The 25,690-nt window shown below is 49.6% G+C and overlaps 4 protein-coding genes across 5 annotated transcripts in view; 3 read left to right on the top strand and 1 right to left on the bottom strand.

Annotated features, from left to right (window-relative positions):
- Positions 1-1,061: 1,061 nt before the first annotated feature.
- On the top strand, positions 1,062-2,948 carry Cebpe (CCAAT enhancer binding protein epsilon). Its single transcript, XM_050126231.1, has 2 exons — positions 1,062-1,922; positions 2,468-2,948. Exons 1-2 carry the CDS (start codon positions 1,413-1,415, stop codon positions 2,801-2,803), a joined length of 846 nt encoding a protein of 281 aa, XP_049982188.1. The 5' UTR covers positions 1,062-1,412; the 3' UTR covers positions 2,804-2,948.
- Positions 2,949-13,687: 10,739 nt separating this feature from the next.
- Positions 13,688-20,045, top strand: Cirop (ciliated left-right organizer metallopeptidase). Its single transcript, XM_050126240.1, has 14 exons — positions 13,688-14,298; positions 14,422-14,515; positions 14,605-14,656; positions 15,062-15,205; positions 15,358-15,483; positions 15,668-15,752; positions 15,843-15,988; positions 16,069-16,240; positions 16,571-16,640; positions 16,721-16,817; positions 16,899-17,150; positions 17,720-17,949; positions 18,100-18,279; positions 19,114-20,045. The coding sequence occupies exons 1-14, from the start codon at positions 13,902-13,904 to the stop codon at positions 19,262-19,264; spliced, it is 2,196 nt and encodes a 731-aa protein (XP_049982197.1). The 5' UTR covers positions 13,688-13,901; the 3' UTR covers positions 19,265-20,045.
- Positions 20,046-20,544: 499 nt separating this feature from the next.
- CUNH14orf119 (chromosome unknown C14orf119 homolog) lies at positions 20,545-24,359 on the bottom strand. Of its 2 annotated transcripts, none has more exons than XM_050126239.1 (2): positions 24,214-24,359; positions 20,545-21,304 (listed from the first exon to the last, which is right to left on the bottom strand). In XM_050126239.1, the coding sequence occupies exon 2, from the start codon at positions 21,301-21,303 to the stop codon at positions 20,875-20,877; it is 429 nt and encodes a 142-aa protein (XP_049982196.1). In that variant the 5' UTR covers position 21,304; positions 24,214-24,359; the 3' UTR covers positions 20,545-20,874. The 2 variants fall into 2 exon arrangements, with proteins under 2 accessions (XP_049982196.1, XP_049982195.1); XM_050126238.1 differs by lacking the exon at positions 24,214-24,359 and adding an exon at positions 23,746-23,910.
- Positions 24,256-25,690, top strand: part of Acin1 (apoptotic chromatin condensation inducer 1) — a 44,034-nt gene continuing 42,599 nt past the window's right edge. Inside the window, exon 1 of the mRNA XM_050126197.1 lies at positions 24,256-24,398. Coding sequence (XP_049982154.1) covers positions 24,261-24,398 — 138 coding nt within the window. The 5' untranslated portion in view covers positions 24,256-24,260. The remainder of the gene's footprint in view (positions 24,399-25,690) is intronic.

Raw genomic sequence — 25,690 nt, 5'->3', positions numbered from 1 at the left:
TCAGTCTAAAAAACTGAAAAGTAACACATTTCTCATTTCTATATATTCTTTTCTTGCTACTAGCCTTAGAGCCCTGCCTGAAGCTTGAATAAAAGCCCAGCCGCAGCAGGTGCCTCTGCCTGCAGGGCACAAGGCAATCCCAAAGGGAAAAGAAAAACCAAGTTTGGGGATCAGTAGACCAGCAAGAGGTGCAGCTGAGCAGTTACGGGCTTCTCCCATAGACCCAGAAACAGCCCCAGGAGGAGGTGAGGACTCAAGAGAAGACTTCTCAAGCTTACAAGAGGAAGTGGACCCGAGAGACACACACTAGAGGTCAGAAAAGAGTCATGCAGAAGGAAAGCTAGCAAGGGGAGCTCCAATGAGCTCCAGAGCCTGCATACACCCCAGAGCACAGGAAGTCAGGGGCAGAGCCTCCAGTCAGTGTGGGGTGGGGTCAGCCTGAGCCTCTTTCAGTGAAGGTGAAGCAACTGGAGCCTCCAGCAGATGCCTGTATGTTGGTTCTGGGGCAGCAGCCTGCCTGGGCCTGAGGTACAGGGCTCATGTTTTGACCAGAAACCTCAGCTATGTCCAGGCAGTCTGTGGCAGGCTGCTAGAGGAAGCCAGGATGAGAAACATGTACACAAGCCCTGTACAAAGTCCTAGCCAAAGCCCTTACTAAAGCAGCACTCTAGAGGCAAAGGCAGGCAGAACTCCGTGAGTTCAAGGCCAGCCTGATCTATGTAGCGAGACCCCCGTCTCAAAACTAACAAATGAGTGTACCTGTGCTCAGGCCAGGGGTGACTTGGTCCTGAACCCCTCAAACAATGATGACCAGGAGAATGCTGTGGGAGGTGGGGCTACACAAGGAACTGACTTACCCCAGGGTAGGTGGAGTTCAGGACTTGGGGGGAACAGGGAGGAAGATGTGTCAAGGGAGGAGTTTAGTCTAAGTTGGCATTGGAGGACTGCTTTCTCTATTGGCTGTGGCTTGGTTCCTTACTCTACACAGATCTCTTTGGAAGAAGACGGACATTCAGAGGAGCTACCCTGAACAACGGGTTGGAATCCCTTGGGTTCACAGGACAAGAGGGGACATTTTCCCAAACAACAACTTCTGGACTTTGGCTGGGGCCTCGCCAAAGAGCGCCCTAACTGCTAAGCACCCCTCCCTCTGGGGTGTGCCCTGCCCCTCCCTGACTCACACTAAGGAGAGAGGGGAAAAGGGAAGAAAGGAGAAGCACCGACTACAGAAGGAAAAGGAAGCAGTGGAGGAGGAGAAAAGCCACGTAGGAGTGGGTGACAGAAAAGCCCAGAGAGGTCAGACCTAGGGCAACGCTAGGGTCGGGGGAAGATCAAGAGAGGACAGGGTGAGCATCCCAAGAAGTGCCCCAGCACAGAACCCAGGGGCGGGGAGCCAAGGGGGCGGGCCGGCTATGTCCCACGGGACCTACTATGAGTGTGAGCCTCGGGGTGGCCAGCAGCCACTCGAGTTCTCAGGGGGTCGAGCTGGGCCTGGGGAACTGGGGGACATGTGTGAGCATGAGGCCTCCATCGACCTCTCTGCCTACATCGAGTCTGGGGAAGAACAGCTACTTTCTGACCTCTTTGCCATGAAGCCGGCGCCAGAAGCCCGAAGCCTGAAGGGCCCAGGAACCCCTTCGTTCCCCCACTACCTGCCGGCTGACCCTCGGCCGTTTGCTTATCCCTCACATACATTTGGCCCAGATAGGAAGGCTTTGGGGCCTGGCATTTACGGTAACCCGGGGAGCTACGACCCCAGGGCTGTGGCTGTGAAGGAGGAGCCTCGTGGGCCAGAGGGCAGCCGAGGCACCAGCCGAGGTGGCTACAATCCTCTGCAGTACCAAGTGGCACATTGTGGGCAGACAGCGGTGCATCTTCCCCCGAGCCTGGCAGCACCTGGCCAGCCCCTACGCGTCCTCAAGGTAAGACCCAGACAGCTCTCCCTCTTTCCGCCGCGGGCTGGAGCAAGGTGGTTGGATGAGGGGACTCTGACTTGGGGCTTACCTAAGAAGCCTGCGTTTGGTGCTCCTCTGTGAAAACTCCCCACCTTAAGGCCTTCTTTCCTCCCTCTTGAGTATTCGCTTCTGCATACTCCACTGTGTCCCGAAGACCTTGTGGGAGCTGCTCTGCCCTGATCTCGGCCTGGACCCGCTTCCCTGCTGTCGGTCCACTCCACCCCTTGTCTTGTTTCTCCACTGTCCGCTTCTGGAAGAGGAAATGCTGCTGGTTGTAGAATTGTAGAACAGGAGACTGACAACAGACAAACCGGAGGAAAGTGTCCTCAGGAAAGAAAGCTTTGAGCTCGGATCAGGACCATGTGCATCTGGGTTGTCGTCTTTCACAGGGTCAGGGCGATGTCTGGGAGATGGGAGCTGCCTGGGAGCCTGTATTCCTTGGAAGCCCCAAGTGCCTCTTCTCTGCCTCTTGGTGGACACTCACTTCTCTGTCCCTCTGACTTACCCTCCAGGCCCCTGTGGCTGCTGCTGCCCCTTCCTGCAGCCCTCTTCTCAAGGCGCCCTCCCCAGCTGGGCCCTCACACAAGGGCAAGAAGGCAGTGAACAAAGACAGTCTCGAGTACCGATTGCGACGGGAACGCAACAACATAGCAGTGCGCAAGAGCCGGGACAAGGCCAAGAGGCGCATTATGGAGACGCAGCAGAAGGTGCTGGAGTACATGGCTGAAAATGAGCGTCTGCGAAGCCGTGTGGAGCAGCTCACCCAGGAGCTAGACACCCTTCGGAACCTCTTCCGCCAGATCCCTGAGGCCGCCAGCCTTATCAAGGGCGTGGGGGGCTGCAGCTGAGCCTGCCTGGCAGACTGTGGACACCAAACCCTGCCGACCCCCTCCCTCCTAGGTCCCCAGAGTCCTCAATAGGCCAAGCCTAAAACAGGGATCATGGACAATGGCAGCCAGTAGCTGGGAAGGTCGGGACCTTAATGATTCTGAGGCTGAATAAACTACACTGTGGCTTGATGCGGGAGCTGTTCACTGGTCTGTGGCCTGGGCCTGGTGGGACTGCTGTGTGGCCAGGGCATACATGTGGCTAGGTCCACATATTCTTGTCCCCATGTCCAATTCTGCCCACATCTCTCTGTCACACCCTCCAGCCAAGCTGCAGGCCTGTCACTTCACCTCCGTGTCCTTCCACCTGCTTGGGCCTTTGCGCATGCCCAGTACCACCACCATGCATGCCAGGGCCTGGAGCAGCCTCTGCACGCTGTCTTTAAAGAATTCTGGGGTTCGGGGTGATCCCAGCACTACACAACTCCAGTGCTGAGCCCTCTGACCCTAGGCATGCTCCCTTACTTTAAGGCCTGGGGTTCTTTTCCCATGTGACTTCCTGACGGCTCTGTCGTACTCGTGGTCCCTTAGCTCTTGACCCAGCGCTCCATCTCTTTTGTCTTGTTCCACAGCCCGGCTCCTCCCTTTCTCTCATCCCCTAGGGCACTGACTCCCTAACACAGGGAGAAATCAGTTAATATGTGAAACCCCCACATTTCAGGGGTTTTCTTCCCCACAGAACTGCAGCCCAGGAAGCAAAACTGAACAATAATTGAGTCTCGGTTTGCATCTCTGACTTATTGGTTATCTGATCCTGGACCAGTTCTCTCCCCTCCCAGTGCCTCAGTTTCCTCATCTGCACAGGAGGAATCTCAGTACCTTCCCATGTGCTATTTTCACAGGGAAATGGGCTTTGACATGTGGTGAGCGTGACTCTTTGTTCCGGCTCCATTTTTGCTAGAAACAAAAAGACGTCAGACCTCCTCTAAACTTCTCTTTTTGCAGGTGAGGAGCCTGGGGCCTCCGAGCAAGGAGGAGACCCCCTAGAATCACAGAACTACGTAGAGTCAGAATCAAAAATAGCTCTGTGAAATCACAGATCTCAAGAGGTTCTAGGAGAGACCTCAAGAGATCATCTGTGCGAGCTTTGCCCTCAGACAAGCCAGATAGTGTGAGCCACATCTTGTAGATAAAAGCAGGGAGGGCCAAAAGGGATAAGAGCTCACTCAGTCCTTCGCCACCTCAACGCGATGCTTGTCTTTCCTCTCACATCCTCCCCTCGGGGACAAACAGCACGTAGATGTGGCACATGAGAATTCTGAGGGCTGGGGATGGGACGGAGTTGGCAGAGTGCTTGTCTAATATCCACAAGACCCTAGGTTCCACCATGAGCACGGCAAAAGAGTAGCAGTGAATTGTCCCACCGTGTTGGAGACTAGACGGGATGAGAGCTGAGGCAGGGGGATGGGCATGGTATACATAGATCATCACAGATCTGACTCCCTTTCTACATCAGACCTCAGTGGTCCAAGCTATCAGACATCTCAGATATCAGCGTGCACCAGGCTAATCTTGGCCAAAACTCTTCCCACTTCTGTCTCGGCACCCTCTCTTCTCCCTGTGCCCTCAGGTCCTCAGCCACGCTCTGATTAGGGAGGACAGGCTTGAACCTTTGGGTGGAGGGTCTGATGGATGCTGCTTGGGTAAGGGGTGAAGGTGGCCGTCTCTATGAAACCTGGGAAATCCTCTCACCTTGCCTTCACCCCCTGGGATGTATAACAGGGGGCTGCACCGAATGAAGCTGATGGCCCAGTCTCCCGATTCCCTCCACTTGATTTAGGACCACCCCACCCTCTCCTGAACTCCTTTTAAAGGCATTAGATGCTTTGTCTATGTGTCTTTCCCATGGCTCTGAGCTGTGTCTCCTTCCAGCCCCTCAGTGACCTGTCATTCCTAAGAGTGTCTTTTTAATTGGCACTGAAGCTGAAGAAGCCGTCTCCCCAGTGAGATCCTGATGAGATATGAAGAACCCACTCCTTTTCTGTCCGACTCTGTCTCGCCGCTTGCAGGCTGCTCTCAGCTGATGTTAGCTGGCTTCGATCAAAGTCAATTATTCAACAGATACTGCCAAGCTTCTTTGCTGAGAAAGAGATGCGGCTCAGCTGCAGGACTAGGAAGGAAAAGGTGATAGACAAGCCTGCCTCCTGTCTCCACGGCCCTTCCACCCACCCCTCTGCTCTCTGTCCCTTCATGGGCTGTTCTGCTCTCAGGAGGCTGGAGGTGAGGGGGCAGTGGCGTAGGAGAGAGAGGGGGCTAGAGGAACAGAGACAGAGCCTCTCTGCTGGCCTCTCTCTTAGCATTCCCCTAAGGTGGCCCTAAGGTGGCAACGGCTCCCCTGCTATTGAACCCTGGTACCTGCCATTCCTGTGGTTTTCCAAGACTCTCCTTGGACACCATTATAAAGTACTTTTATTCTCATTATCCCATTCGAGTGTGCCTGTGGGGAAAATCAAATTAACAGGTACTGTCTCGGCTAGGAAAGTTAAAGGCCTCTTGGAGGAAGTGACATTTAAGTTGAAACCTAAAAACTTTCAAGGAGGTTGATGGTCGCAGGGAAGAGAGATGAAGGGTAGGTGATAAGTACAGCTGGACGCTCTGAAAATACCCCCTCAACAGAGGACTAGCTGTGGTCCCTCTGCCCTGACTGCTACCTGTGCTGGGAGTCTAGCTGGCTTCATCTTTGACCTGAGAGTGACCTCTCAGGGCTGTCCAAGGACTAGCAGGAGGAATGGAGGGAGGGGCACTTGGCCAACCCCTGCCAGAGTTTGGAAAGGCTTCAGGACCAAAGGCTGAGAACCTGTGAAAACCAGCACATTAAGCCCCCCAGCCTCACCCCCACTTCCCCCACTCCCCACCCCCACTCCCACCACCAACCCCATGTCCATTCCGGGCCACTTTTCCTTCTTTGAGCAGAACCGAGGTAAAGGACAAGAGCCCTGAACTGAGACTCCATCTCAGGCTACGGGGAAGCCGGGGAGAAGGAAGGTTGTGGGGAGAGATACTGATACCATGAGGGAGGAAGCTGCCCAAGGTGAGTCTGCCAAGGTCAGGCAGCAGCGCTTGTGAAAGCGGCCCCCTTCAGTGCACACCTCCCAACCCCCAGAGATTGCCTCACCCCGGGCCCCCAGGGCCCCCAGCCCAGTGTTGCAAGATCCCCGTTGGGGTTGTGGTGGAAAGGGGCCTCTTCACCTCCACCCCCTGCCCTGCTCCAAGCCTGTGAGAAGACGCTAGCGTAGAGGAATGAGGCAGCAGGGCCAAGGACCTGTGTCCTCCCCTTGGACAGTCACTAGTCTCCAGCCAGCCAACCCCTCCTCCAAACTCAAAGTGTTCTAACCTACACAGTATGCCCTAGCCTGACCTCAGAAACCCAATGGCAGGTGAGAAATTCTCTCTATGGGGAAAGAAGGTGGGTGTATTTGAAGGACAGCAGCAGCTTGACTTTATTAAAATGACCAACAGCAGTGACTTATGGAGCAGGGGAAGGCCTTGCTTGCAGGGGAAGACCCACCTGCAGAGATGTGACTTCTCACTTGTCCTAAAAAGAAGCCAGGTCATGATGCAGGCAGAGACGAGCCATATATAGATGGCTCCACCCCAGTGCCCTTAAAGCTAAGCTTCATCCAAAGGCTCAAATTCAAAATCCCTATCATTCCCCCCAACACCTAATGGCTTGGTCACCCCGGCCAGGCCATCCAAACACTGCTGCAATCGGGACGGTTTGCAAAACTTCAGCTAGCTCCCCTTTTGTTACCATCTGAGGTTAGGACTGTACTTGGGAGATAAGCTCAGCCCCACCCACCTGTCCCACAGACTGCTGGCCTTCTGCAACTGGGAAGGTTTGCAAAACCCCTGCTAGCTCCAGCTGTCAACATCTGAGGCTAGCTAGGGCTGCACTCCAAGATAAAGACTAGCTCCACCCACCCGCCCTGCCTTCAAACCTCCAAAGTATCATGGCCCCCAAGAGACAGTGCTCCAAGGAGCCCACTCGGGGTCTGGAAACCTGACCTTCTCAGGCTAGCACTGAGAGCTCCTGTCTGAACCTTGGGGTTCCATCGCCAGCCTCGCCTTCTGATTTTGTGTTTGTTTCTTGAGTCTCTTAGGCTGAAGCCCAGACTAGCCTAGAATGCAAAGCAATCCTCCTGCCTCAGCCTCCTACATGCTGAGATTTCAGGCATAGTCCGACACACTCAACTTCTTTTCCTATCTTTGTCCTCACCACATTACTCTTGGCCAGGCACTTTTCTTCCATTATGATCTACAGGCTAAATGAGGTTCGTCTTTGCTCTTGTCAAGTTTACAGTTAATAAATAGAGAATTCTAGATTGGGGTCATTGCTGGGTGGTTAAAATAGAAGTGATTTGTGATCATTTTTGTTCATTGCAAGACGGAGTCTCACTGCAGTAGTCCAGCCTGGACATGGACTCTTTTTTATTTGTTTGGTTGTTTGTTTGGTTGGTTGGTTGTTAGGTTGGTTTTTTGTTTCTGAGAGAGTTTTTCTCTGTGTAGCCCTGGATGTCCTGGAACTCACTCTGTAGATCAGACTAGCCTTGACCTCAAAGATTCACCTGTCTCTGTCATTTAAAGGTGTGTGCCACCACCACCCAGCTGGACTTGAACTCCTAATCCTCCTGCTTCAGTCTGTCAGGTCCTGGGATTGCAGGGGTATACTACCCCACCTGGCACCAGTGGTGGGTTTCAATTAAGGCATGTGCTTTAAATGTAAGGACCAGGAAAGGCATGTTTGAGAGAATAACATAGAAACAGATTTCAAGAGGTAAGTCTGGCAAAAAGCAGGGTTTCCCACATAGAGATAATTGTTCCTAAGCAAGCCATTACCATTCACGTCACAGTCTGTGGTTGGAGTGGGACAGGATAGATTGGGAGGGAGAGGGGTGCCCGGTATTAGGCCCAGCATGGCTGCAGCTGGAGTTCCCAAGCTCCCTCGGGTGGGATCCAGAGCATCATGGAAAGACTGCCCTTCCAAAGGAAGAGAAACCCGCCTCTCTCTCTCTCTCTCTCTCAGAAAGGGAAAAGGTAGAGACAGATAAAAATAAAAATAAGGAGCAGGTAAGAGAGCTCAGTAGATGGAGGCACATACTGCCAAGCCCGGCATGAGCTTGATGCCTAGAACCTGGCAAGAAAGGGAGAGAACGGCTCCTGTTTGCACATGGCACAAATGGCTAGACACACAGACAGACAGACAGACACACACAGACACACGCACACAGACACACACACAGACACACACACACAGACACATGCACACACACACACACACAGAGACACATACACATACAGACACACACACACAGAGACACACACACAGACACACACACACAGACACACACACAGAGACACATACAGACACAGACACACACACACAGACACACACACACAGACACACACACACAGACACACACACAGACACACACACAGACACACACACAGACACACACACAGACACATACAGACACACACACACAGACATACACACATACAGACACACACACATACAGACACACACGCACACATACAGACACACACAGAGACACACACCACTACTTTTTAAATTTTATTTTTAGATTTATTTATTGTATTTTATATAAACAAGTGTTTTCTTGCATGTATATATGTGTACCACATGCATTCCTGATGACCAAAGAGGTCAGAAGAGGGTATCAGCTCCCCAGGAACTGGAGTTCTGGATGGTTGTGAGCTATCATGTGGGTGCCGGGAATTCAACCCAGGTCCTCTGCAAGAGCAGCCAACTCTCTGACCTCCAAAATAAATGGGTTTTGTTTGTTTGTTTTTAACATGTAGCAAAGAATTTAAAACACATAGGGTTGAGTTGGGCATGAAGACACATACCTTTAAGCCCAGCATTCGTGAGGCAGAGGCAAGAGGATCTCTATGAGTTTGAGGCCAGTCTGGTCTACTTAGCAAGTTCAAGGCCAGGGATTATACATAGTGAGACCCTGTCTCAAAACACCAAAACTAGTGATAATTTTTAAAAATAGCTTTGGCTGGGCATGGTGAAGCAAACTTGCAATCCTAGCACTCGGTTAGCTAAGAAGGGACAATAGTAAGTTTGAGGCCAGTCTGTCAGCATAGCAAGACCCCCATCTTAAAACAATGAAAAGACTTGTAGTAGACAGAGGATGTTCCTATCGTGGAGCTTTTATTTTTCATTGTGAAAAAAAAAAAAAAAAGAAAGAAAGAAGAAGCCCCTAAAAGTGGCTGAGCTGCAGGAGAGGCTTCAGCATGAAGGGAGGTATAAAATCCCAGTTGCAGCCAGACAATAGTATGCATGCCTTTAAACCAGCACCCAGGAAGCCTAGTCTACAGAGTGAGTTCCAGGACAGCCAGGGATGTTACACAGAGAAACCCTGTCTCCAAAATACAAAACAAAAACCCAACAAACAACAACAAATCCCAGTTGCTAAGGGGAGGAGTTGAAGAGGTTCAGGAAAGAACTTCATCAGAGAGTCTACACCCGAAGGCAGAGAAGGGGAGACTAAAGAAAAGAAGGGTCACCGTTTCCCAGCCAGCTTGTCCAACAGCTGCAGTGAGCCAACCTAGCAACGAACCCTAAGGAAAAGAGATCATATCAGAGAGGGGTGTTTGATTCCGTTATTTCGTAGATGTTTCAGTTTCTAGCGATGATAAGGCTTTGGGCACAGCCTGGGACTATCTCACTTGAGTGGAATGGAGGAAAAGAATGTTAGAGGTGGAGGGGCAAAGGATCTGACAGAGTGCCTGCTGGACAGAGCACCACCCGGTGACGCCACCGCGGCAATGCCACCACCAGTGTTAACTGTGCGCCCTCGTATTTCCTCCGTTATCCTCCAACCTCTTGTCTCCAATTCCTCACCCCTGTCTTACCACCTTCCCTCTGGTCACCACCTTTTCTTATGTATACAATATTCCATCTGTGTGTATGCCTGCAGGCCAGAAGAGGGCACCAGACAGCATTACAGATGGTTGTGAGCCACCATGTGGTTGCTAGGAATCGAATTCAGGACCTTTGGAAGAGCAGACAATGCTCTTAACCACTGAGCCATCTCTCCAGCCCCAGTCACCACCTTTTCTCCTCTGTCTCTCCTGTCTCTCTTTCCATCCTAATGTAACCTCTGCTTCTCTGGGTGAATTTGAGAAGTCATGCTATATAGTTGGTATGATGAGGAGTCTAGAGTTGGAATCCTACACAATTATTTGATTGCCTAATTTTGTTGTGCCTAGATTGTAAAATTGAGATAATGGCAATGATACCTAATCCTCCTAAGGTTTCTGGAAGACTCATAGGGGTATACAATGTTTGGAACAATGTCAGGACATGAAATGTGCTTGCTGTGACGATGGCTGTTAGCGTAACTCCTCACCTCCTTCTCCTGCCTCATCCTCCATAGTTACTTCACACGCCTTCAAAGAGATGAGTAAGACTATTTCTCTCTGAAGTCTGGTAGAAAAGCACAGGCTCACAAAAGTCAAGATGGAGCTGGGGCAATGAAGAGGTTTCATGAAGAGTAGCTAAGAGCACTTGCGCCCCTTGCAAGGGGACCTGAGTTCATTCTCCACACTCACAATCACCTGCAACTCCAGTTCCAGGGGACAGGGGACACATGCACAGGGCGGTAAAACACTTATACACATAAAATAGATAAAGCTTAAAAAGGAAGACTAACTCGGGAGGCAGATGTAGGCGGATCTCTGTGAGTTCGAGGCCAGCCTAGTCTACAGAGCTAGTTCCAGGACAGCTAGGGCTACACAGAGAAACCCTGTCTCAAACAAACAAACAAACAAAAAAAAAAAAAACAAGAAAGAAAGAAAGACTAAATGTGTAAAAAAAAATATATAGAATTGGGCATAGTAATGCATTTTAAAAGTGATTGCAGCACTGAATTTCAAAGAAAAGAGCTGGGAGGATCCTGAGTTCAAGTGATAGCTTCTTAAAAAAAAAAAAAAAGGCCAGGCAGTGATGGCACACTCATTTAATCACAGCACTTGGGAGGCAGAGGCAGGCAGGCCAGCCTGATCTACAAAGTGAGTTCCAGGACAGTTAGGACTATTACACAGAGAAGCCCTGTCTGAGAAAAACAAACAAATAAACAAACAAAAACCTGTTTTTAAAGATGAGAAATAATTGTTGTTGGAAGACAATGAATGTTCTCACCAGGCGGTGGTGGCGCACGCCTTTAATCCCAGCACTTGGGAGGCTGAGGCAGGTGGATTCTGTGGGTTCAAGGCCAGCCTGGTCTACAAGAGCTAGTTCCAGGACAGGCTCTAAAACGACAGTGAAACCCAGTGGGGGGGAACGGGGGAGATTAAATGTTCTCTTCTCTGGGGAATAAAGAAAACCCCAGTGGGTGGACAGCTTGGATCTGGAGCAAAGCCGGGGCAAGAAATTTTTCTTCCAGGCGTTTCCGTGCAGGGTTGACAGTAGGCCCTAGTTCACTGTCTTCTACAGTAGGCTCTGTCTGATCTGAGAGGTGTCATATAAACTACTTATAGGCACGCAGTGCAGGAAAAATAAGGTGTCCCTGTGTTTCTTCTGCTGGGGCGGAGCAAGTTCCACCCTCCACTCCCACAGCCTTTGTGACGGTAAGGACAGCCCCTACTCCAGCAGGGTAAGGTCTCTCCCAGCACGGCCACAAGGGGGCAGCAAAGAACAGGAGTGGCTGCGGAGAACGGCCAGAAATGGGCCAAGCCTGCTGAAGCCATCACACAAATACTACTCAGTGGGAGCTTTTTGGTTTGTTTGGTTTTGTTGTTGTTGTTGTTGTTGTTGTTTTTTCAGATGAAAGGTCTTCAGGCAGCTGGAGAAATCTGTATTTGTCTTAGACAAAGAAAAAGAGTCCCTTCAAGCCTGTACACCTAATAATAATAATCTTTTAAATTCTAAATTCAGTTTTCAGCGTGTGTGTGTGTGTGTGTGTGTGTGTGTGTGTGTGTGTGCGTGTGATTTATTTTCTTCTGGTGAAAGTGAAAACAGGACCTTGCCCTAGACCGTATAATATATATTCTTTTTAAAAATGTATTTCTTTTCATTCTGACTGCAGCCTTCTCCTCCTCATAATATATAGTATTTCCTTGCTCACGAGTGCCATTGGAGGCCAGAATCCCTGGTTAGCCCTGGAGCTGGAGCTGCAGATGGTTGTGAGGCACCTGACATGGGAGCTGGGAATCAGGAATCCTGCTATCAGATGTTTACATTACAGTTCGTAGCAGTGGCAAAATTACAGTTATGAAGTAGCAACGAAATCATTTTATGGTTGTGGGTCACCACAACTTGAGGAACTGTATTAAAGCTCCCCCCCCCCCAAAAAAAAGGGTCCCAGCATTAGGAAGGGTGAGAGCCACTGTCTGAACTGCTGAGCTGTCTCGTGCCCTGGGCACTGCTAGCGCTTTACAGCTCCTCGCTTACCCCCCTGTAGCAGTCCCTTAAGTATATTCATCCTTAAAATGGGAACGCTAGAGCACTTGGTCAAAAGGACGTAAACAGGGCTGGGCGGTGGTGGCAGGAGAATCTCTGAGCTCAAGGCCAGCGCAGTCTACAAAGAGTTCCAGGACAACCAAGACTACACAGAGAAACCCCGCCTGTATTCGTTTTCCCAGAGAATCCAGAAGTTCCCTTTATACTCTGGTCCTGAGCGGGTTGTGCTGGTGCACACCTTTGGTCCCAGTACTCTGGTACTCAGGAGGCAGAAGCAGGAAGATCTCTGTGAGTTCCAGGCTAGCCTGGTTTGCGTAGAGAGTTTCAGGCTAGCCAAGGCTACACAGTGAGATCCTGCTCCCCACCCCAAAAAAAAAATAAAAATAAGAATAGACTCTAGGGGCTGGAGAGATGGCTCAGAGGTTAAGAGCATTGCCTGCTCTTCCAAAGGTCCTGAGTTCAATTCCCAGCAACCACATGGTGGCTCACAACCATCTGTAATGGTGTCTGGTACCCTCTTCTGGCCTGCAGGCATACACACAGACAGAATATTGTATACATAATAAATAAATAAATATTAAAAAAAAGAATAGACTCTAATCCTTCCCTGTCATTAATTAGATATTCTGCTTTACCATATGTGACTATATCCCTTGCCTTCAAAGTGAATCAGTGGAGCAGACACGAAGGTGCTAGGCTGTAATCTCTGCACTTGGGAAGCAGAGACAAAAGGGTCACAAGTTAGAGGCCTTAACTACATAACAGAGAAAAGAAGCTAAAATAATAGAGTTAGGCACTCATAAGACCTGGCAGGAAGTAGGCTTCTTGGAGTTTCTGCGAGCAGGAAGAGCCTGTGCCTGTACTCAGAGAAAAGCAGGTCTTGTGAGGGGTACAAGGAAGGTCAGGGAGCTCCTGTAAATGTTCCCTCCCACCTCTGGGTGTGGAATTTGGGCTGGAGATGTTAAGAAAGACTTCCCAGAGTAACTACAGGAAAGGTGGGGGTTAGCCCACGGGGAGGAAGTGTGGCCAACCAGGGGAAGCAGTTCAGAAAGGCACAGTGGGAGCCGAGGAAACAAAGGGCTCCAATAGTTCCCACAGAATATCTTTGAACTTCTATTACGCCCATCTTGACAGTTATTTTTCCCCTCCTGTCAGTGAATGAGCGGGTTCTCAGGCCTAGCTCACAGCCTCCCAGAGGAGGAGGTACTGGTTGGTTTCTTTGCTGTGTACCAGCTGGCAGTACTACACAGGTGCAGAACATTCCTGAAAGTCTCACAGCCTAGTGAGAGGCTGGCCCAGTAAAGGGCAAGACCTGTTTGCTCACCTCCAAGGAGATGTCAGGCATCCATGAAAAACAACAAAAACAAAAACGACTGCCCCCTGGCATCCCTCATCCATCGCCTCCACGTTTTCGTTGTGGTCTTGGGGGAGACTTCAAGACTTCCCACTGAGAAAGTGGGGTAGGCCCTCTCTGGGAAAGTAAACTGAAGATTCGGAGTCACACTTCCCCAGCTCTCCACCTCTGGCACCCTAGAGGAGACAGCCCTAGTCCTTGTGGTCCATATCCTACCTCCTAGTAGGAAAGGAGACTTAGTTAACAACTTCCAGCTCCTCAGAGAGCAAGCGAGAATGGTTCCGGGTGTGTGGAGAGAGAATACAGAGAGAAGGGAAATGCGAGACCTGGCCACAGCGGGCAGGACCCAGGGCTGGCCGTGGAGACACAGAGTGAAGATGCAGCTGCTACTCCTCCTTGGGGTAGCCACAAGCAGATGTCTGCATGACAAGACCCAGAAGACTGTGCGCCTTCTCAGGCCCCACTTCTCCCAAACGCCCATACACTCCCGCTCCTCAATCCTTCCTCTCCCTGACTCCCATGATCCTCAACCCCTTAGAATCCAGACCTACTATACAAGAGATCCCGTATCCAATGAAGCTTGGGCTCCTGATGCGGATGAAATGAGAGGGGCATCTCGAGCCCTGGCTGCACTGAGAGAGACCACTCGAAGAATTCAGAGTATCCTTGCAGGTAAGTGAGGAGCCAGGAATGGTCACGGAAGGCTGAGGGGCAGAGAGGTCCAAGACAAAAGAGTCCATCACAGAAAAGGAATTGAACTCAGATGATGAGATGAAAATGTCCCCTTGTCTCAAGTCACCCCAGTACAAGGACCTCTGCTTCTGAGTCGGGACCCCACACGATACTGCCATGCCCTCTGGGGAGACCCAGACACTCCAAACTACCACAGGTGAGCGTGTCACTGTTAATGTCTTCTTCAAAGACATCTAGAAAATGTCTCCAGCTCATTTCTATACTTTTTTTTTTTTTTTTGGACAGGTGTAGCCTCTTGAACCCAGGATACCAAGGAGAGAGTTGCCTCGGGGCAAAGGTGAGAGCAAGTCACCAGTTTTAGGGATCTGAAGGTCTCTAACCTACTTAGACTTCCCTAATACCTCAGCACACAAAAGGAACTGATCTCAGATACGTGAACTTGTCCTGTTCTTCATAATGATGTACATTCCTTAGTTTCTTTCTGCCAACTCTCCTCAGATACATTAAAGCAGAGCTCTGGTGGCTAGGGGCACAACTCTGGGTTTGTTTGGATTTTTTTAACTGAATTTGAGCCCAGGTCTTGCCATGTGCTATTAGGTGCTCTGAGCTATACACACTCAGCTAGCAATCAGTTCCAATTGGTACCTCGACTGGTACTGAGACAGCCCACATTATCTCCTTCCTCCTAGCTTCCAGTTTCCATCCATCTGCTAAGTGTATACGAGATTTCATTCCCTGACAGATACCTGATGCCCATCTGCGCGGTTACTCCGTGTGGCCAGAGCATGGTCTGCCCCAGCAGATCCAACCAGATGGCCCCGGAGTCCAAAACACCGATTTTCTCCTGTATGTGCGGGTCGCCCACACTTCCAAGTGTCACAAAGAGGTGAGGTTCCAAGACCACCCCTTTTCCCTCTCTTAATCTGAAGTTTTGTAAGGAGGGGTATGGAAATAGAAGCAGCTCCATTTTCAGAAAGGCTCCGTCCAGCTGTACTGCCTCCCTCTCCCCCTTTCTGTGCTACCTTCTCTTGTTTGCAGCCCTCTGTCATAGCTTATGCCGCCTGCTGCCAGCTGGACTCAGAAGACAGGCCCCTTGCTGGTACCATTGTCTACTGTGCCCAACATCTCACCAGCCCCAGCCTCAGCCATAGTGATATTGCCATGGTGACTACTGCATGATGGATGCGGGGGATGGGGCCGGGGTGGCAGTCTCCCAGGAAGTCCCTAGTGAAGGTGGAACAGGAGATGCCTTAGGCTCTACAGAGAGCTGGTTATGCAAGAGGGTCTAGAGTCCTGCTACAGAGCCAGCCCCCCCCCACACACACACTCTGCAATTGCTTGTTCTTAGGGTACGCTACATGAGCTGCTCCACGCACTGGGTTTTTCTGGAGAGCTCTTCAAGAAATGGCGGGATTGCCCCTCAGAACTCAGTGGTAAGCGGGAGGAACGAGGGAGTGAGCTTCCTGTAAAGTCAACCAGGGGGAGTTCACCACCCTTCCTAAGTTTTCCTTTTTCGAAGCCAGCCAGAGAGAACTGTTCAACAAGGAGACAAGTGACAAGGCGAGATGAGTGGGGACAACTGCTTCTCAGCACCCCCGCTGTTAGCCACAGCCTAGCCAAGCACTTGGGCGTCCCGGGCGCTTTGCTGGGTGCTCCTTTGGAAGAAGAGGTGAGAGTAACACCCTGGGATGATGAGAGAAACAAGGAATAGCCAAATGGCAACCAACTAATTGCTGCCTTACCCAACAGGGCTCTCTGTCTTCACACTGGGAGTCCAGGTTGTTCCAGGGCTCTGTGATGACGGCTACCTTCGAAGGTGCCCAGCGCAGTCGCCTTGACCCAGTAACGCTCGCTGCCTTTGAAGATTCAGGCTGGTATCAAGTCAACTACAGCGCTGCAGAGCAGCTATTGTGGGGTCAGGGTAAGAGGCAAGAGAGATCTGCCGCACAACACTTACAACCCAAGTCAGCTTTGGGGCAGGATACAGTCTGGAGTTATTCACTCCTAAGGTGTAATTCAAACTGTAAGCAGCGCTGGTGCTGAGGGATGGGGTTTTGCCCCCCCCCCCAAAGACGGGGTCTGGCTGAGTAGTTCTGGTTGTCCTGGAACTCACTCTGTAGACCAGGCTGGCCTTGAACTAACAGAGATCCTCCTGGCTCTTACTCCCAAGTGCTAGGATCAAAGCCGTACGTCACTGTGGCCAGTCTGAGGTTTTGTCTTCGCATGCCTTCTTTTCTTATCGCACAAGCAGGCTCTGGTGTAGGATTTGGCCTGGTGAGCACATGCAGCAACGGGTCCTCAGACTTCTTCTGCACCCGCAGGTGTGTGTTGAGTGGGCAGGGGACTGTACAGCTGTCGGTGATCCCAGCGTCATCTCTCTCTAACTATCGATCCCACACAGTGGGCTGGGCTGCCACTACCTGCACCTGGACAAGGGAAGCTGCTCCTCAGACCCAACGCTAGAAGGCTGCCGCATGTACAAACCCTTAGCCAGTGGGGTGAGTGGACTAGAGAACAGAGGAAGCAGGCCCAGGAAGAGTCGACCTCTATACTAGCCTGCCATTTTCCCTACACTTTAGAGTGAGTGCTGGAAGGTGGAGAACGGACTCCTCGCTGGAGCAGAGAACCCCCACGGGGAGATCTACCATCCCTACAGCCGATGCTTCCTTGCCAACCTCACCTCCCAAGTGCTCTCCAAAGACAAGGGCAGCCAGCTCTCGGTGACTCCCACAGGCCGTTGCTATCTTCATCAATGCACACACAAGGGAGCGTACAAAGTACAAGTGGAGGGATCACCGTGGATACCCTGCCTTCCGGGAAAGGCTATTCAGGTGAGAATTTTTTTCTTTCTTCCTTTCTTTTCTTCTTCTTTTTTTGGTTTTGTTTGTTTTTTTGAGACAGGGTTTCCGTCCTGGAACTCACTCTGTAGACCAGGCTGGCCTCAGACTCAAAGAGCTCCACAGCCTGGGCCAGGTGAGAATTTTAAGAGTAGTCGGAGCACACAGGCAGAAATATTGGGAAATGATTAATTGGTATTACTGCCTAGCTTCTTAGAGTCTTACTCTGTAGTTCAGGCTGGCCCAGAACTAGCTACTTAGCCCAGGCAATCCTCTTAGCAATCATCCTGTCTTAGCCCCCTATACACTGGGATTACAGACATGAACCACCAAGCCTAATATTGTTTGCTTTTTGAAATCTTGAATTTTTATATGTATTTACTTAGCAGTGCTGGGGATCAAATCTGGGGCATTGCAATCTCTGGGCTGTATCTTCAGCCTCTGGTCCACCTATCTTTCTCCCCCTAATTGTCTCCCTAGCCCACGACTGGGCCAGTTTCCCTAGAAGGTAGCCCTAAATGAGTCCCCGAGGCTGTGGCTTACACCCTACCATCTCCCTGCAGATACCTGGATACTATGGTCTTCTCTACTGTCCCCAAGGCCGGCTATGCTTGAGTAACGAAGGTACCAGTGCCATCACTTCTCCACCGAGGAGTTTTTCAACCCCAAACCTGCTATTCCAGCTGCCTTTAGGGCTAACTGGTACCCCAGGCTACTCTCTGGGGAAAGAACAGAGAGAAGAGCTGGCTGAGGTGGTTCTGCAGGCTCTGGTGACAAGAGGTGGCACCAGCAGGTAAAGGGGACAATGGGCCATAGAGAATGCTTGGGTCCTTTCTTCCGTACTCTCCTCTGCACTCTGCTCTCCTCCCTCTGAAACTACACTTAGCTCTAGCTGTTCTTCCAAGCACTCCTCCTCCATCAAGTGATCTCACTGTCTGCTCAGGTGCTATTTTCACAGCCCAGCCATCACCTCGAGTCTGGTGTTCACTGTGAGTATGTGGAAGCCTCCAGGCTGCCGAGGGCCTTCCGTTGCTACACTGTACAGGACCCTGACTCTGACTCTTCAGGAGAAACCCCTCCAAGTCCACTATGAAGAAGTCATCTTTACCACAGAATACAGCAAGTAAGATCGTGCCCCTGCTCTCAGATATTTGAAATCACATTTGTTTGGGGGTTGTGTTTTTATGATTTCCTTATTTGTATGTATCTGCATGTGTAACCTTATGCCAGAAGAGAGCCTAAGATCCCACTACAGATGGTTGTGAGCTCATGTGGTTGCTGGGAATTGAACTCAGGGCCTTAGGAAGAACAGTGCTCTTAACCACTGAGCCATCTCTCCAGCCCCCTGAATTCACATTTGTTAGGCATGCATTTATGCATACCTTTTTCTAGACAAGGCTACATCACCTTGCATCCATCAAATGTAATAGGACTCAATCCCTAGAATTTAGGAATTTCAATTACCTTGTTTTGTTTTTTGTCGGGGCAGGGGAGGGTGAGACAGGGTTTCACTGTATAGCCCTGGTTGGTCTAGAACTTACTTTGTAGACAAGGGTAGCCTTGAACTTACAGATTCATCTGCTTCTGCTTCCCCAGTTGTAGGGTTTTGTTTTTGTTTTTAAAGACAAGATCTCATTTAGGATCAGGCTGGCCTCAAACTTACTGAGGATGATCTTCAACTTCTGATCCTCCTGCCTCAGGAGTACTGGGTCATATGGTAAACATGGGCCATCACAGATCTCTTAAGCAGTGGCTTTCCATAAGCTTGTCATTACCATTAGGGTCTCCTTTCCGTACTTGAAGCTGTTGGAGACTTGGACCTTGGTTTCATACCCATGTTTTGGGTTCAACATCAGCTTTTACTGGGTTGTTTGCCCTAGTGCTTGATCCAAACAGGTTTCCATTCCATAATGCCTGAATACTCCTGCAGGACAAACAGTGCCTTTCCTGTTCCTAGGCTGTTGACTTCCTCGGACCATAACCTCTCTGTGACTGACCAACTTCTACCCACGGGATTCTGCCTACTGTTGCTAATTCTGGTGGGTGCATTGGGAACTATGGCTTATCAGAAACGAGCTACACTCCAAGTGGGACCATCTACCACTTAATCATCATGAGAGATACATGTGCAGGTGTGATGCCAGCCAGCAAAATGAAAATGGCTCAATGGGTAAAGTCACTTACCTGAATTTGATTCTTAAGGAGCCACAAAGTGGCGAGAGAAGACTAACTCCTACAAGTTGTCCTGACTTCTGCGTGCACATTGTATGTAGCTCATAAGTACCCATATACAGACATATATGAACACATGCAGAACTGCTTAATTTTAGTACCTATTTATGTATGAGTGTTCTATCTGTATGCCTGCATATTAGAAGAAGGCATCAGATCCCATTACAGATGGCTGGGAGCCACCATGTGGCTGTTGGGAATTGAACTCAGGACCACTGGAAGAGCAGCCAGTGCAGCCAATGCTCATAACTGCTGAGCCATCTCTCCAGCCCCCTCTACTGCTTTTGTTTTATTCATTCATTCATTTCTATTTTCGAGACAGGGTTTCTCCGTAGCTTTTTGGTTCCTGTCCTGGAACTAGCTCTTCTAGACCAGGCTGGCCTCGAACTCACAAAGATCCACCTGCCTCTGCTTCCCGAGTGCTGGGATTAAAGGCGTGCACCACCACCGCCCACCCGGCTTCTACTGGTTTTTTTTTTTGTTTTGTTTTATTTCGTTTTTCAAGACAGGGTTTCTCTGTGTAGACCCTGGTGTCCTGGAACTTACTCTGTAGAACAGACTGGTCTTGAACTCAGGAGATCTACCTGTCTCTGCCTCCTGAGTGCTGGGATTAAGGCCCACACACTTAAAAATAAACAAAAATCTATTTATTGTAAATCCTGTTCTACTTTCCTCAGAATGCCTCTTTGCCAGGATATCAACTCTTCAATAGTTTTGCCATATATAAAATGTGGAGTCTTATGGTGAAGAACTCTCCTTTGATACTCCCCCACAAATCAACAGTTTAATTTGTGAAGCATCAGTTATTTTCAGACTGTTGTGGACCAATGGCAGAACAGGAACGTTTGCCACCAGCCCTAAGTGCATCACACAGGCTTTAGAAAAGATTGCTGCTATTTGATGTTTCTCTAACATTCATTGCTCTTTGGAGTCAAACAATGCACAGGATCAAGTAATTATTTTCTTCTCTTGATTTTCCTTAATTTATTAAGTCATCACTGGAAAATCCAATATTTGGGACATCACATTTTATACTAGAGTTGGGTGAATGTGGTAAAACCAGCTATCTGGGCCAGCAGTAGGCCTGAGTTATAAAATACAGGTTCATTTAATTATAGTAACAAAAGTCATTAAATTCTTGAATTTGGACATCTCCTGCTAAAGCAGGTACGTGCCATAACCAGATTTGTCTTAATGGATGACAGTTACAAAGTCCAGGTGGCAGCGCTAAGGTAAAAACAGTGCTGGCATTCATCATGAAGTTCACACAATGTTCTTCCCCAGAGGCAGGGTCTCTTTGTAGCACTGGCTGTCCTGGAACTTGATACATGGGCTAGGCTCTCTGCCTCCTGGTGCTGGAGAAAAGGGCACACCACTACCCCAGCAGTCAGGCAAATCTCTAAGTGACATACTTGCACTCAGTTGTCACTATAGTCATGGTCTTTGGCTTGATCAGACATAGTTATGTTCTTGATCTGACTGGCTATCAGTCTTTACCGGCAGTGGCAGCTACTTCTTGGTAAAACTTTGCCACAAAATCTGGCTCACTGACCTCCAGCTGTCTGACAAATTCATTGCGCTCCTGGTCAGCCCAACCTCGAAACCACTGATCCCAAAGCCGTAGCTGACACTCAAAGATACAAGGTGGCCGGTTTGCCCCAGACACACTAAGCTGCTCCAGACCATCCAGCAGAGGCTGCAGCTTTCCAGGCACTGCCTTAGCTACCAGGTCTTGTAGAAAACGTTCCCGCTGGGGACCCGACCAACTGGCAAACCAGTGAAGAATACACTTCATCTCCTGGGACGTGATGTAAGACATTGGAGGAGGGGACGAGCCGGTAATGTCATCTGGCACCGAAGGTAATACAGAAGGGAAGGATGGCGGCATTGACGAAGATGACGATTCCAGTGGCATCCTGAAACAAACAAACCAGTTAATACAGTCTATAGCAGAGAGCAATCCAAACATAACCTCCTAGGCAGCAAACCCTAGTGCACCCAATTGATAGCCACTCATTCAGTCTAGAGGAAAACAACAGGACACTTCTTTCTTTCCTTTTTTTTTTTTTGTTTTTCAAGACAGGGCTTCTCGGTAGCTTTGGAGTCTGCCCTGCTCTTGTAGACCAGGCTGATCTCGAATTCACCGAGATCCGCCTGCCTCTGCCTCCCGAGTGCAGGAATCAAAGGCAAGCGCCACCACCGCCTGGCTTATTTCATTAACATTTTTTACATTTATTTGATGCTAAAGTTCTTCACGTGCTGGAAGTTTTTGTTAGCATTAGTTTCTCCTGAGATGGTTTTGTTCTTTGTAGCCCAACCTCCAGTTTGGGAACAGTTCCTTTTCAAAAGTGAAGATCCTTTTGACAAGACAGGCAAGCTCACACGTGGGTTAATCTGACCGTATTTTGGGTGCACTGCTCTGGATATTGTCAATGACCACAGAATCTACTTCAAAGCTTGTAGTTCTGCATTGTCTGTCAAGCATGTGTAGCAAAACTTCAGCACTTTTGGGGACCACCAATCACAAGTCTAGCCCTACTCTTACCAACTCTACTGTAATACTGCCAAAAGGACAGTTTCCTTAAAGGGACATCTTTCAGGTACTTGGTAGTTCTTTAGGTACATAAGGCCTTGATGGCTTGGGCAATTTCACATGTGTTTTAATGTGAACACAGACACCTAACCTCTTGGTTTGAATAATTTGGAGGTAGAGGTTTCTGGGTCAAGAGTAGAGTAATCATTGTTACAGGTTACCTCAAGCAATCTTAGAAAAAAAATCTTGCTCCCTGCGTCAGCCTTCCATGCGTTGATGTTAAAGATTACAGGCATGTCAACACATCCACCCACAGCCTCTCTCCCCACATCCCTTCTAATTTTCGGGTAGCCTAGGCTGAACACATAGCTAAAGATGGCCTTGAACGGTGACAGCCCACCACACCATTCCCAGGGTGCTAGGAATAGAAGCCAGGGCTCCTGGCATGCTAAGAGAGCACTCTACCAGTTGGATCTCCAGCCACCACTACAAATCTTAAAACAACCAACTGAGGGGTTGGGGAGATGACTGCTCAGCATTTAAACGCACTTCCTGTCCTTTCAGAGCACTGCCTCCAGCATCTGCGGGACACACATACACCCAGACAGTCACAGTGTCTGCGGGACACGCATACACCCACAGACACAGACACTCAGCGTCTGCGGGACACGTATACACCCACAGACAGACACAGATACTCAGTTAAAAATAATAAAAGCAAGCTGGTCAGTGGTGAGGCAAGCCTTAATCCCAGAACTTGGAAGGCACAAGCAGGCAGATCGGATCTCTGAGTTCCAGGCCAGCCTGGTCTACAGAGTGACTTCCAGGTCAGCCAAGGCAACACGGAGAAACTCTATTCTGAAAACCAAAACAAACAAACAAAAATACATGTTCTATCTCTCCTACTTCTGTTTCAGGTTAGGTTCACATTTATCCACTCTAAAATCAAAGTGTATAGTTTTATAAACTTTGGTAGAAGCACCTGCTCCCAGACTGTTCTGTAGTTATCAACAGTGTGGGGACATCCGTGAGCCAAAAGCCTCCTATGCAATGTGTACACAGCCTCTGAATTTTGTCAGAATTGTTTTTATTTTCTATGACGTCCTTAATAAACTCTGTACAGCACCAATAAATTCAGTGTAGGATGAGTAAAGGCCTTGCCTCAAGGAAGGTAATAGCTGATAAATCAGAAGTTGCACTTGCAAGGTTCTGAAAAAGGTCCCTTTGGTTTCTTGACTTAGGCAGCCAAGGAAGGGAAATACTGGTGCACATGCATCTCTGAACCGTTTTCCTTACTGGTTTATACCTATATGTGCTCATGCATCAAGTGTTAGCCAACTTCATCCAAAATGCTTAAGTCCTACAGTTTGTATCTCTAACTACGAAAACCTTCAACCCTCTATGACCTAAATTATTACTTCTGTTCCTTCTGCTTCAAGTTGGATGATTTGTATCGACAAAGAAAGGAATCCCTAAAGATCAGTTCAAGTCCCGGTTCAGGGTGACTGCCATTTTCAAAGAGACCCTAAGGGATAAGTTCTTTCTAAAACTTCTCTTTTTCGGGGAAAGGGAATTTTTCCAGGGTCTTGCCACATGGCTTCAACAGTAAACTTAAATTTAATGTCATTAATATGTTTACTGCCTGGGAAGCTACTTTTTCCCACGTTTGGAAGCCGCAAGCCCGCAAGTATTCCTCAGACCGAGTGGCGAGGATGTCTAGGATGCGGGACCACAGGAGTTTCGCCACGGGAGCAGGAGGGTTCCCCAAAAGGAAACCTGCAGACAGACACCAAATCTTATCTGGACAAGGAGGGACTTCTTTACCTGTTAGTTACCTCCCCTTTCCTCTCAAAGGGCGCCCAGAGATCACTAGAGTCTTTCAGCTCCAACTCCCGCAGTCTCTTCCATGTTTCCTGAAAACCCTAAGCAGAGCCAGCCCAGTAACCCACGTACTTCCGGTCTCAAACCGGCCCCAAACACCCAAGTGCCCCAGCGCCTCCTCCCCAGGTCCGAAGATAGCCGAATATCTCCGATTATGGTTAAACCCGATTCGAGGGCTTCCGAATAGATTCGATCAAAGCCTCGGCAAGACGAAAACAAACGAGCCTGAACGCAAAAAGGGAGGGGGCGGCGGCTGGGCAAATAGAAAGAGCCGATTGGTACCGATGTGGAGACGGAAACGACCGAACAGTTCCGGAGGAACCCGGGGAATTCTGAGCAGTAATAGAGGGGTAGACTATGGCAGTGGGCGGAGCCAATTCGGTACGTTCGAAGGGCGTTAGCGGAAATTACCGAAGATGCCCGAAGCCGTCGGGACGGACCCGAGTACCTCACGCAAGATGGCGGAGCTGGAGGAGGTGACTCTGGACGGGAAGCCTCTTCAGGCTCTGCGGGTGACCGACCTGAAGGCCGCACTGGAGCAGCGAGGCCTAGCCAAGAGCGGGCAGAAGAGTGCCCTGGTCAAGCGGCTCAAAGGGGTGAGAAGTCAGCGTTGCCGAGGTGTCGGAGGGGAGCGGACCCGGTAGAGACGAGTCTCCGCCGCGGCGCAGGCGCAGTGTCCGGGCTCGGCGCGAGCTCTCTCAGGCCGCCAGCGCGAGCCTGCAGATCCACGCGCACGGTGGTTGGTGTGGCTTGCGCTGGAATAGAGATAACGCCGGTTCCCGCCTTAACGGCAGCAGCGCGAGCCCAAAATGGGAGGGTGCGCGCTACTCTCCCGGAGTGTCTTAAGCTCCTTCCTTCTTTCCCCACCCCCTCCTTGTTTGTGTCTGTGTTTTCGGCGCATGCGCTACAGAAGGAGTTAAATCCCTCTACAACCACTGGTGTGGCTGGCCTTAAGGGGGCGAGTAGGGCAGGGTCCGAGTTAGGGGTACAGTTGGGCGGATAGGGTTGGTGTCTCTAGCTGCAATAATACACATGGGCTAGGGTAAAAATGTCCGCTTGATTAGATTAAGACCTTGGATGAAGGGAAACCTTGATAGAAGGAAGGACTTGGTGAAAAACGGGTGTCTAATTTATAGGGAATCGAGAAGCAGTCTGGATAAGAATTTGGTGACTATTAGTGTAAGAGGTGAGACAGATTAGGCAGGGATTTTCGTTTCGGTTTGAGTAGCTGAGAATGGGTTCGTCCTGAGGGATACCATATTGTGTATCGGTTTGATGTAGGTGGAGGGAAGGGGAGATGGACTCGTGTAGTTAGACTTCATTAGGGTACATGGCTGATGGTGCGGATTGGGACGAGGTTAGTTCAAGGTTTGAGTTGACAGACCGTTGCTTATCCTGAAGCTGACAGTTTGTGGGTGGATGTGGATTAAGCCAAGCCACAGATGACAAAGTCTGTGGTCAATTTCTTTTTTGAATTTTTAACACATTTGATTAGTCTGGATGTCACTCTGCTGAAAATTGTGCCCGTTCAATTAGTTTTAGTTCTGAATAACTAACCAAGTAATAGTCCGATCCTAATCAGCAGCCTCACGGGTTCGTGTAATTTAAAGCTTGTTCGAGTATTTGGATTGCAGCCCTCCACCCCCACCCCGCCGCCCCGTATTACCAGATTTAAAGTGGCTCCTAATCAAAATTGCCGACAATAATTGGGATTCTAGTACTGATTCTGTCACTTCTGCTGATTTTTTTTTTTTTTAATGACATAGCCAGGTCGCTGATTCTTTGTGTGCCTGTATTTTACATCTGTATATTTGGGAGCGGTAACCATGGCTACCTTTAAGGGTCTCATGAAGATGCATGAGAACAGTATTAGTAAAGGGCTTTTAAG

This window comes from Alexandromys fortis, unplaced genomic scaffold (genome assembly GCF_014885135.2).
Source record: "Alexandromys fortis isolate MF-2015 unplaced genomic scaffold, M_Fortis_MF-2015_v1.1 scaffold_258, whole genome shotgun sequence".
NCBI classification, from domain to species: Eukaryota; Metazoa; Chordata; class Mammalia; order Rodentia; family Cricetidae; genus Alexandromys; species Alexandromys fortis.
Note: the sequence above shows the minus strand (reverse complement) of the source record. Positions and strands in the feature narration are given on the sequence as shown.

Excerpts from the sequence above, each read along its gene's own strand:
- Cebpe (XM_050126231.1), top strand. The coding sequence starts at position 1,413 with ATGTCCCACGGGACCTACTATGAGTGTGAGCCTCGGGGTGGCCAGCAG. Across the intron at positions 1,923-2,467 it reads AGCCCCTACGCGTCCTCAAG|GCCCCTGTGGCTGCTGCTGC; the intron begins GTAAGACCCAGA and ends CTTACCCTCCAG.
- Cirop (XM_050126240.1), top strand. The coding sequence starts at position 13,902 with ATGGTTCCGGGTGTGTGGAGAGAGAATACAGAGAGAAGGGAAATGCGA. Across the intron at positions 15,484-15,667 it reads GCCATAGTGATATTGCCATG|GGTACGCTACATGAGCTGCT; the intron begins GTGACTACTGCA and ends GCTTGTTCTTAG. Across the intron at positions 15,989-16,068 it reads GTGCTCCTTTGGAAGAAGAG|GGCTCTCTGTCTTCACACTG; the intron begins GTGAGAGTAACA and ends CTTACCCAACAG.
- CUNH14orf119 (XM_050126239.1), bottom strand. The coding sequence starts at position 21,303 with ATGCCACTGGAATCGTCATCTTCGTCAATGCCGCCATCCTTCCCTTCT.